Raw genomic sequence first — 12,266 nt, 5'->3', positions numbered from 1 at the left:
TTAAATTAAACAAAAAAAAGTAAAGGAATAAATTGAACAAAAATAATAAATTAGATGACAAAAAAATAACTGAATTTTTCTAATAAAAAGTTGACCTGAATTATTGTACATTTCAATTTAAAAAACCAAACTGGTCCTAAATTAATAGCTAACCGAACTATTAACTAATTTGAGAAGTGCTTGTAAAATAAACTTAAACCACGGTGCGGATCCTAAATTTGCAAATAGGAAAATGAGGTATGTATTATTCAAGTTGTATTTTTTTCATTAATTATGATGGTATTAGAACGAAGTAATCCCACCAAAAATAGTAAGTAATCTTCATTAAGGATCATGAGTCCACACAAGATTGAAATTTCAATCAACACTATTTATTCAAGTTGTATGTATGCAACTAAACAAATTTCCTAAATAAATTTTCAAAGGTATGCCTAAGACATAGTAGTATTTTAGAAGATAATAACTATCCATTGCAAAGTCATACACGGGTACGTGGAGTGCTGAATTCATACATATACTGCTTTTGATTTTCTAGTCAACAATGGCCATCGGAAGCACAAGAATAAGCTAACCATAATGCTCTCCATCATGAACAGAAATCGTACTTAGCAGTAGCAGAATAATCATTCTCACTTGGATTATTCTTCACACACCTATTATACTAGATTTTGACTTGTACAGAAATCTCTTCAATAGAACATAAACTAAGAAAGTTAAAACATATCATTAATCTTTGTCTAGATGAGAGATCCTGACCAAATTAGTGTCATGAACGGTGCATGATCGAGTACATGAGAAAAAGGACATGCTCTTCCTTACCCTTGCCTCAATTCCATCTTTGATCAACTTTTTGTTCACCTTAGCACTAGTTTTCTGATGATTCTTGGTGCACTCTTTGAAAGCTGCTAAGAAAGGGTCTTTGTCTTGAACCCAAAGGCCCCTCTTGGAGGAAGTTCTATAAAAGGGAGGCTGAAAAGCACAAGGAGGAAGTGGAATTTGAAAATCAAGAAGAGGGTGGTGGTTTTTGTGATGATGAGTAGCACTTGATTCTTCTGGTGTGCAAGGTGGTGGTGGCAACTTGGCCAAAAACTCTTCCTCTTTTGGGATCAGATTTTCACCATGAGTAGTAGTTGTTACTTTGGAGACACCAGGCTTCTTTTCCCATGAGAAGCTTATCTTTCTTATTGGTTGACTCATCTTCTGATTCTTCTCAGATTTTCGTGTTAATGGAATAATGACAAGACCATATACTTATATATATGTGACTTGAGGTGAGGTGGTGGTGAAGTGTAAATCTATGATGAGGCCATTATAAATTTAGATATTGATATATTTGGTCCACTTACCATCATCACATAGTTCTCAATGGCATAGTCTCAATGGACAACCACATAAAACGTAATCATAGACAATTTTAGTTTTGGGGTTTGGAAAATAATGACACAAAGGAATTGGGAAAAGAAGACCAAGTTCACACGGGTTTGCATCACTCAAAAGAAGACAATAGCAAAAAGTTAGAAGAGTATAAGACAAAACTCATGTGGTTGACTTGTTCCTCCTCTTAGTTCTTATATATTAGACCAGTTCAAAACATAGTTTCCAAAAAGCATCAAATTGCACAAGAAGACATTCTAAGGAATTTAACAAATTGAACTGAGATATATAGTTTTTAATCAGATTACACACATAACTCTTTTAATTTTAGTTATTGTAACAAAATCCATATTTCTATAAGACCACATGTTCTGTTAATAAGATCACAGAGGAACATTGAATCAGTTTAGCTATTTGTCGTTTTCATTAAGGAATTTTCTAAGTCTACTGCTGCGGCTGATGACTTTGGTTTGGACAGTTTACTAGAACACAGCCAGTAATAGTGTACACATTTGATTAGCTCCATCGGAATCAAAACACATAAAAACGCTCATAGCAGGCCACGGCTATAAATTAGATAATATGTAAGGCTCTTGCTTCCTTGTTTTATTTTCACCAATACTTTTCTATACCAAAAAACTGACTTAAATTGTCATATAGTAAATACATTAAGATCCCCTCAGTGAAAACAAATAAAAATTCAAGCCTGAATGGCGTCAAGAAAGACTTCGGCGAAAGTTGTCCAATAGTAAATAATATTTCTGAAACTTTGGTTTTTAACCGAACAAAATTATGTCGTGTAGTCAATTTCTCTTTAATGGGATAAGGCTTTGTTGTTGATTTTTTGTAAATAAACAATTAAAATATCATCTCAACTTCTATAGGTATAGATAGCTTTGGGACCACAAATATCATCAAAGCGGTTGGCTTTGGTTTGGACCGTTACTAGAACTCAGCCAGTAACAGTGTGCACATTTGATTAGCTCCAATGGAATCCAAACACATAAAATGTTCATAGCAGGCCACGGTTATAAATTAGATAAAAGGGGACAATCTGTTTTGAATCATGTATATGCAAGGCTGCAGAAAACTATAAACTAGTCAAGGGCTATGCTTTTTCTTCCTTGTTTTATTTTCACCAATCCTTTTCTATACAAAAGATCTATGACACTCTTAAATTGCCATATAGTAAATACAGTAAATACATAAAGATCCCCCCAGAAAAAACAACAACCAATAAACAAACAATTCAAGCCTGAATGGCGTCAAGAAAGACTTTCGAGTGTCAAGAGAGATCATCAGATAGTAAATAATATTTCTGGAGCTTTGGTTTTTAACCGAACAAAATGATGTCAGGGAATTCATGTAGCCGACTTCACTTAATGGGACAAGGTTTTGCTGTTGATGTTTTGTAAACAAACAATTCAAGATATCATCTCAACTTTTATAGGTATGGACAGCTTTGTTACCACAAACATCATCAGAGTGCTTGCAAGAAAAAAAATTCACGTACTTCCATATGTTAGGCCTAGATCTAATGTTCTTTTGGACCCTATTACTCTGTTGATGTATAAAGGGGCTTCGTGTGCATTTCTTGTAAGCTTCAACAAAAGGGTCTTCTTCCTTCTGACTCTCCATCCTAAAAGAGCTGATTCTGAGCGACGTTTGCACGGCACGAAGAATCTGAGATTCCTCCTCCACTTTGTGTTTGTGATCACTTCCAGATCCTGATGATGATGATGAACATGGAGGAGGCTGAAGCACCATGCTAGTGCCATTGTGGTGGCCATGAGTAGTGACTTTAGAGAGACCAGGTTTGTGTTCCCATGAGAAAGGAACGTTTACTATAGTTTCTACACAATGAACATCATTGTAATTGGTTTGTTCCATTGTGATGAATTGATGATGGAGTTGTTGTTGTTGCTTGCAATGTACAAGTAAGTAGTACTAGTCTCTCTAGGTTGTTAATTAATAAAGGAGACTATGCTATATCACGTGATTTGTGATTAATAATAACGGCTAATCTAAATTCTGGTGAAGAGGGGTTATAGCTTGTAGATTAATCTACAGAGAGAAGACAAATGATACAAAGTATGCACTTCACTAACACAGGTTCTCGTCATGAATCATGATTGGTACTTGGAACTATTGGAACTAGGAAGCGTAGAAAAAGGGCTTTGTTGTTAATTAACCGTGACAGACATGATGTGTCACATTTTTCAATTTTGGGGTTGAAAATTATAATTTATAGCCAAAACTTCTTTTTGGTGAAGAATATTTCTAAATTTTCCGGCCACTATGAGATAACCATCTTAAGATAATTTTAACAATATATATTTTTGAGAAATTATTAGAAACATTTTATAACAGAATTTTTTTACAACCATTTTATTGTTATCAACTGTATATAGACTTTATTTATAACTAATATTCAAATCTAGTTGATTATTTTTAGTGAGTGTTCGTTCGTATCCTCAAATAAGGTTTTTTCTAGTATTAAAGATCTCCTACTTTAATGTATAAAAGTGTATTTTAATCTTCTTGGATGAGAAGTGATTTATATGGAACTCTTTAATCATGGTAAAATAAGATTATATCTTATCTCCTTAAATTATAGATATAAGAAATAATTCAAGAAAAATATAATTATATTTTATCTTTAGAAATCATGAATATAAAATATAATTCAAGTGAAATATGATTAACATATAGTTAATAGATGATAAGATATGAGAATATATGTTCTTACCATAATGATTGGTCTAAGGCCTATTAGGCTAGATATAATCGGTTCATTGGGTTCAATGAATGGCTTAATCCATTGGATTTAATCCAGTGAAGGTTAAAAAATACAAGTTTCTCAATTTGATTAGAAAATACAAAAAATTTAAAGTATAAAGTTTATAAATCATTGGACCTGGACTAATGATTTAATTCATTGGATTTAGCCCAATGGAAATCAGAAGTTTCTAACTACATACATTATAAATAAATAAAAATATAAGATCCAATTATTGAGCGCGAGCCCTGGTGCAGCGGTAAAGTTGTGCCTTGGTAACTTGTTGGTCATGGTTCAAATCCGGAAACAGCCTCTTTGCATATGCAAGGGTACAAAGTTTTTATAAGATCCAATTATTATCTAGCGTCTTCTTTATTTAATTTTATTGTTAGCTTCAAATTAGATCATCTTCATTTTCTTCTCTTCTTGATATATTATGCCGTGGATATGCAATGGTTATCTAGGATTTCTGTGTTTTTTCTTGTTTTTGCTTCGTTACAATTAAGGATCAGAAGTACCATGAACACTTCGGAAATATATCAAATTCAATGGGCATCAAAATGATTAGATTCTGAATTTCTCCAATGGCCACCAAAATTATTGTTGTCTTTTGGGGTACCAAGGGAATAAATAATCAAGTGCACTTATATTACTTGTGTCGAAGAAAATCAGAATGGTACGCTGAAATTTCAAATTAAAGATGAACTGATAAGTAATGATCATTATCATCAATTCATTTATTTTAGATTTTGATAAAATTGATCTAAACATAACTCATATTGAAAAAAATGAAAACTAATTCTTTTCATCTCTAAAATTAACCAAACACAAATTTTACTGTGTAAACACGATTTTGTGGCCGTAGACGCGCATTTGATTCAGTTCTTAGTAACCAAAATAGACGCCAATGGCGATGTGCACACTTTTCTTGCGTGGTTAGAAAGTCTTGTTTAAACGCCTGCAAAGGTTGGTTAAAAAATAATTTTCAAATTGAATGAGAGTGACGGATGTTGATTAATTTGGAGTAAGCTATCTTGAATATGTAGTAGGTAGTTTGCTTCATCAAGGAACATTGAGACGACGATGGTTTTAAATTTAATATTTCCTTTCCTTTTCTTGGCCTTGTTAGTACTTATATGCTGATAAAATCTAGCTCTATAAATCTGTACACGTACCTATGTTATGCTGGAATTGTCAAAGTGCTACTGCTTTACTAAAAAAAATTATTTATTTAAGCGTGGACTAATAATAATCGTTGGCATGATTTTTAAAGTCAGTGAGCTTATCATAGAATAATTTGTGATTAGATGAGTAAAAATTTCTTTTTTTATACTCTATAGGGTATTATTGACATTTCAAACATTATAATAAAATAATATTTAACCTTTTATATTTATTTTTAATTAAATCTAATTATATATAATAACTATTATAATATTATATCACATAATAGAGAGATGGATAGTTTATTCTATTATATTGATCTTAATTCAATTAGGTAATATTATCATATGTTATTGGTTTAACAGCCAACAAATTATAATAACATTAAATAGTTATCGTATCATATTTTATTTTGACCACCAACTTGTCGTTAATGTATAATGGGATAAATTTAACATTTTGTTTGATAATTTTTTTAAAATGTTGCGAGTCTTTTTTTTTTTTTTACCACTCCTAGACATAAGTTAGCAATAATATTTAAATCTTTTAGTTCTTAATATTCTTCTAAATCGAATCTTATGATAGACAAATTCACTTTAATATTTTTTTTTCTTAGAAAGAACTATGGGACAATTTTTCTAAACCAAAGAATAGATACATATATGTGCTGCAATATAAAGGACATGTATGAATTAATACTTAGGAATTTGTAGCTCTTCACTTATACTCCATATAATTAAGAAGATTTATATATGTTCACCATGTTATTATTATTAAATTTTCTAGGTTCATGCATGTGACTAATGTAATGTAATAGTGCACACAGTTCCAATTTTTAGCTAGCAGCAGGTGCAGAAGTTATGATGAAACAGTAAAATCCACCATGTGTGGTTGTCTTTTACATGACATATTGCTTGCGATATTCTACCCACTGGTGGGGAAAGGCTGCTATATATCTGGTCACTAAGTAGAGTATGCGGAACATTTATGCATGGGAAGTTCACGTATTGTCAAAATGCTATTTAAATTCTAATTCTATTTTGAATTAATGCGATCTTTTAAACGGAGGAAAATGCTTGTGTCATTGAAATCATTGCTACAGATGTTGAGAGGTGTTTTCATGGTGCTTAGGTGAAGATTCTCTTCGGCATTATTGATGGTCACAAGGTAAGTTTCTAGCGACAAAGGGAAAGGCTATGCTTAAAATGAAGGGTGGATGGACTGCTACTCCATATAGGGTACTAATTATTAGAGAGACCTAGGTTTTATTTGGTAAGTCCAAACCGTTAATATGTGGATTTTTTTATTATGATCAAAGTATAAATGTTTGACAATAGCCTTTATATCATTAGTTTATAGAGTTCTTTATACCTGCTACTTGAAGTGTAGTTTGAATATATAGCATGTGTTTTCTTTTGGTTAGTGAATTTATATAGGGGTGTTTATGGGTACGGATTATCCGCAAATTAAAATTAACTCAAATCGATTCAAATAGTTTGAATTTGGTCATTTATGTATTTGAGCCAAAACTGAATTGAACTGATCTAAATCGTTCATGTACGAGTTGGATCACGAGTTTAAATTTATATATTCGATTAAAACCGATCAAAATTTTAGAGTTATTTTGTTTGACTCTAAATACTGTTAATACTAAGATTCCAAGTGTTAGAATTTCTTAAGATATTACTTTAAGATATATTACTATTTGTTTCACCTTTTTTTCATATTTATTTTTGTTGTCATGTTTATAATATTAATGGATCATATTTTGTTTATTTATTTCAGCAAATTTGGTTATAACAAGTCTGATTGTAGCAAAATTGGTTCCAGCAAAGCTTATTGTAAGAAATTAGTTTGTAGGAAATAGTTGTGATTCAAACTATTGTAGTAAATCTCGTTGAAGAATATTTTACTTTGATTTGTATTAGTCTATTTTAAAATATTATGTTGATGATATTAAATGAATCAATTTTACTACTTTTAAACATTTGATAATATTGTGTTAATTATATTAGATATTTAGATGAATCATGATATAAATAGTAGTTCTAAGAAGAAAAAAAAATCAAATTTAAATGGATAACTCGTTGGCTCAAACTGAACCAAAACGTTCATGAATGGGTTGGATTGGGTTGAGTTTAAAAAAAAATTGTGAAAATCGAACCGAACCGATCAAATTTGATTGGGGTGGATCTTGAATTTGACCAAAATCAACCCAAACTGACCTACGAACACCCCTAAATTTATAACTTGTTGTTTTTCTCTCTATTTTTTATCTTTACCATTTTTACTAAATTTTTCTTTTCTCTTTGGTTTTTGATCTATAGGTATTTTTTTAAAACAATGAAAAATTGTTTAAAGCTTGAAGAGACTTGGTCAAGAAAGAATATATAATTGGTGTAATTTCTTAAGAAGCAAGGTAGAAAAAGAATATGTATGAATCTATTAACATCACAATTTTTTTTTATTTCAATATAAAAAATTGGTCTTTTGATATTTTATTATCAAAATATGAAGATCAAATATTAACAGTGAAGAATGAAGATAAAGTTATTAATAATAGAGATCAAAGATCAAAGTTATCGACAATAGAGATTTGCTAAAATTTGTAATTGTCATGAGTATTTAGAATTTGTTCTCTATAAATATCAAACTTATATTTTTTTAATAAGGATTGAAACTTGTAAATATCCTCACAACCTGAATTTTACTGCAATGTTCTTAACCATTTTTTTCTTAGATAACTATCTTTTGATTACTCATTCTTCTTCCAATACCACGTGCTTCTTCCAACGACATTTTTCTCTTTTGATATCTTTTTCTTCTTTCGATAACATATTTTTTTATTTAATACGGATTATTAATTTGTCCATGTACAGTTTAATCGTATAATTTTAGAAGATTGAATTAAACATAAAAATTTAACACATTGGACCAAGGTGAAGGACATATCAGGAGGTTAAAAGGCTTGCAAATGAAGAATTATCACCTTCCTTGATTTTTTATGAAATTATGTTTGTTGACAAAAACATACGCAAAATTTATCGTCAATTGAACTTAAACATTAAAGAGCCATGATGAAAAGAATACTTATAACGTTTTGGAACTTAGTTTATAATAATCCTATTTAGTGAGAATCTTGATGGTTGCCAAATAATGATTGTAGTCAATGGGTAAGATGAATCAATATAAACTAGGCTTAAATAAATTTTAGGTTCCTATAATTTAACACTTTTTCATTTTCATTCTTATAATTTTTTATTTATTTCAGTCCTTCTAAAATTTGGTTGTTTTATTTGTAATCCTTAAAGTGTTTTAAATAACATTTCTTTCATTGTTTAAAGTATTTTTTTATTGTTTAAAGTACTATCCAAAGCATTTTAAAGATAAAAAATAAAAAAACACATTTTGTAAGGACAAAAAAATCACAGGAACAAAAATAAAAAAATGTTAAATTATAAAAAACTAAAAAAGTATTTAAGCCTATAAAGTATAAGGATGATAATAGGGTGGGTGAGCATGAGTCCAAAAATACAATTTTCATCACCATGGTTCTTAAAAAAATTGTCGTTAAATATACTTATGTAATAATGTTACTATAAATAGTTTAATTTTCTAAAATATTTTGATATTAATTTTTTTTTGAAAGGCAAATCAAGAACCCTCTATTAAAAAAGGGCACGAAATATGACCATGTAAGAGGAAGAGGAAAAGGTACAAAGAAGTTTACCTCAGCTTAATCTAACAACATCAGAAAAGTGTAAAAACCACACTATAGAAGCTGCAATAGAAGCATACCCTCGTATAAAACGACGATAGAATCCAGCCAATCCTAAGAAGCTTTGAACTGCTCGAATTGTCCGAGGTATAGGCCAGTTATGGATGGCCACCACTTTTGATGCGAGGGGCTCCACACCACGATAGGACGCCAAGTGGCCCAAGTACTCCACCTGATCTTGAGCAAAGAAGCACTTGGTGAGTTTCAGAACAAAGTGGTGAGCAGAGAGTACCTGAAAGGCGAGTTCTAAGTGAAGAAAATGGTCAGCAAAGCAGGGACTATATATGAGAATATCATCGAAGAACACAATGATAAATTGACGCAAGTAAGGGCGGAAAATGGCGTTCATTGTGGCCTGGAAGGATGAAGGCGCGTTGCACAACCCAAATGGCATCACTCTGAACTCGTAGTGGCCATGATGGGTGCGAAAGGCAGTCTTCGGGAAGTCGTCGGAATGCATGCATATCTGATGATATCCCTGCAATAAATCGAGTTTAGAGAAGCAACGAGCACCACCAAGCTCATCCATGAGCTCATCAATCGTTGGGATTGAGAAACGATCATGAATCGTAATTGCATTCAAGGTGCGGTAATCCATGGAGAACCGCCACGTGCCGTCATGCTTCTTCACCAGCAACACCGGGGAAGATAAGGGGCTGGTGCTTGGTTGAATCAGACCCTTTTGGAGCATTGCGTCAACTCGTGTTTCGATTTCACACTTCTGAAAGTGGGGATATCTGTATGGCCGGACATTGATGGGAGCTGAGTGAGGAAGAAGATGAATGTGATGGTCAATTTCACATTCCGGGGGTAGGGTGTTTGGTTGCTGAAACAGGCTCGCAAACTTGGTGAGGAGCTTTTGACTATCCTGATGGAAGTTCTGAGATGTGATGGAGTCAGTCTCAATAAGGGAGATATGGCAATACAGGTCTGTCTCTGTTGTCTGCGACATACGACGAAATTGAGATGAAGTTATCAGGTTTAGAGTGAATTCCTTGTCTCCCTGAAGTGTGATGATACGACCCTCATAAATGAATTGCATGCAAAGGGAGTTATAATCAGTGAGAATGGGTCCTAAGGATTTCAACCACTGAACTCCCAAAACCACATTTGCTCTGGCAATGGGCAGGACATGTAAATCCACGGTGAACTGAGTGGATTGAATGTCGAGAATGATGGCTTTGCAAAAGCTGGTGCATTGAAGATTCTAACCATTTCCCACCATAACACGTAATGGTGAAGGAGTGGGCTGACAGGGAAGGCGCAATTGAGTGACGAGCTCCTGTTGAATAAAATTATGGGTGCTGCCACCGTCCACGAGCACCACAACAGGGTGGCCGAAAAGTTGGCCCATGAGTTGTAAGGTTTCCGAGGCGAGGTGACCCGCAAGTGAATTTAGGCTAATTTGGGCTGGGCCCGGGTTAGTAATATCAATATGGTCTGGCGGGTCGGGGGGCGGGTTAGGGGATCCTATATGAGGAGTGGGGTTGTCTTCTTCGTTCGCAATCAACAAAAAAATCCTAGAGGCACATTTGTGTCCTCTATGGAATTTTTCATCACAATAGAAACAGAGACCGCGTTCCCGTCGTGAGGCGATTTCGTCCGGAGATAGACGGCGTATTGGGGGTGGTGCAGTGCGGGTGGGAGTAGGGAGGAGGGGTGGTAATGGTGTAGGGCGTGGGGAATGAGGTGGTGGGGAAGGCGGAACCAAGGCTGGGATTGGGACTGGCGGAACAGGTCTTGGTCGCGGTGGAGGACGGTTGTCCAAGAGTTTCTCCTCTTGGAGGCGCGCCAGCACTGCAGCTTGGACCAGAGTGAGTGGCTGAAGCGCCTGAACCTCACGGCGTATCTCTGGGGTGAGCCCAGAGACGAAGCAACTGAGCAAGAACGGCGGGGGAAGGCCAATGGTTCGATTTGCTAGTTCTTCGAACTCAGAGAGGTATTGAGTCACTGACCCTCTCTGAGTGAGCTTAAATAGTGCCCCCGTAGGATCATCATATTGGGATGGGGCGAATCGTGTCTGAAGAGCTTAGAGGAACACGGTCCACGACGTGAACTGGCCGTTGGCCGTCATCCATTGAAACCACGAAAGCGCGTGCCCTTCCATGTAAAACGACGTGATGGTGAGTCCTTCATTCTCTGGTGTTCTGTGGTATTCAAAAAATTGGTTGATTTTGAAAATCCAACCAAGAGGTTCTGTGCCATCAAAGAGTGGAACCTCGAGCTTCATTTTGTGGCTTTGTGTAGGTACAGGTGGTGGGGTGGTGTGTATGAGCTAGAAGGAGACGAAAACATGGGGTGACCCGAGTCAGAAGGTCGTCAATCTTCTGAGTGAGGGTATTCATGGATTCACCAAGGAGGGCCTGATGGTTAGAGAGGCGAAGCAGAGCCTCATCAAGCTTATCTGAGGAACTCATGGAGGTGGATTCGCAACGAAAGCACCAATTTGTTAGACACAGAAACTGATAATGCTGGGTTCGAGGCCAGCTCCTCCAGAATTAAGAGAGGGAAAGGGGAAGCAGACACAGAGAGAAAAGAAGCTGTATTTTCATTTCTGTCTTATTGTTATTACAATTGCTTATTTATACTAACTTCCCTACTAACAAAATTTGTCTTCTTATGCTCAGGGAATATTTTCCAAATCATTGGCTAATTTTATTGTGATCATGTTGTCCCCTGCAGTACCATCAACCAACAATTCTGCAATTGTGGATTCTCCTTTGCGCAACCACGTCAGCTTCCCTTCATACCAGCCTCATCATATGTAGTCGTTGAGGTAAGAAGGTCTTGTGATGACCCTCTTGGGCTTTCCTACTGACTGCACCCATGTGTTTTGTGATTGCACCCTTGTTTCATGTTCTTGGTCTGTTGTTGCTATTTTCACCTCCTTCTTGCTTGTGCTTGCTTCAGTCTTTGTGTCATCTCCATTTTACCACTTTTTTCCAACACTAAATAGTCAGTATAAACTGCCATTTTTCCTCAGTAAATAATTGTACTAGTTACATTACCTAAACAATTTTTTACATCCATGTGCAATTGAATTGTTAATCACAAAAACTAATGTGTGAATTTCTTTTTTCTTTTTTTATTGTGTGGCTAGTTTAAAACATTACACAAACTATGCCATTCACAAAAATTAATCCCAGGCACATAATCAAGATACTCGATAAT

At 34.4% G+C, this 12,266-nt stretch overlaps 1 protein-coding gene across 1 annotated transcript; it reads right to left on the bottom strand.

Annotated features, from left to right (window-relative positions):
• Positions 1-349: 349 nt before the first annotated feature.
• Positions 350-1,362, bottom strand: LOC114392539. Its single transcript, XM_028353710.1, has one exon. The coding sequence runs from the start codon at positions 1,195-1,197 to the stop codon at positions 727-729; it is 471 nt and encodes a 156-aa protein (XP_028209511.1). The 5' UTR covers positions 1,198-1,362; the 3' UTR covers positions 350-726.
• Positions 1,363-12,266: the final 10,904 nt, after the last annotated feature.

Source organism: Glycine soja, chromosome 17 (assembly GCF_004193775.1).
Source record: "Glycine soja cultivar W05 chromosome 17, ASM419377v2, whole genome shotgun sequence".
NCBI lineage: Eukaryota > Viridiplantae > Streptophyta > Magnoliopsida > Fabales > Fabaceae > Glycine > Glycine soja.
The sequence above is the reverse complement of the archived record's forward strand: the minus strand, read 5'-3'. Positions and strand labels throughout refer to the sequence as shown.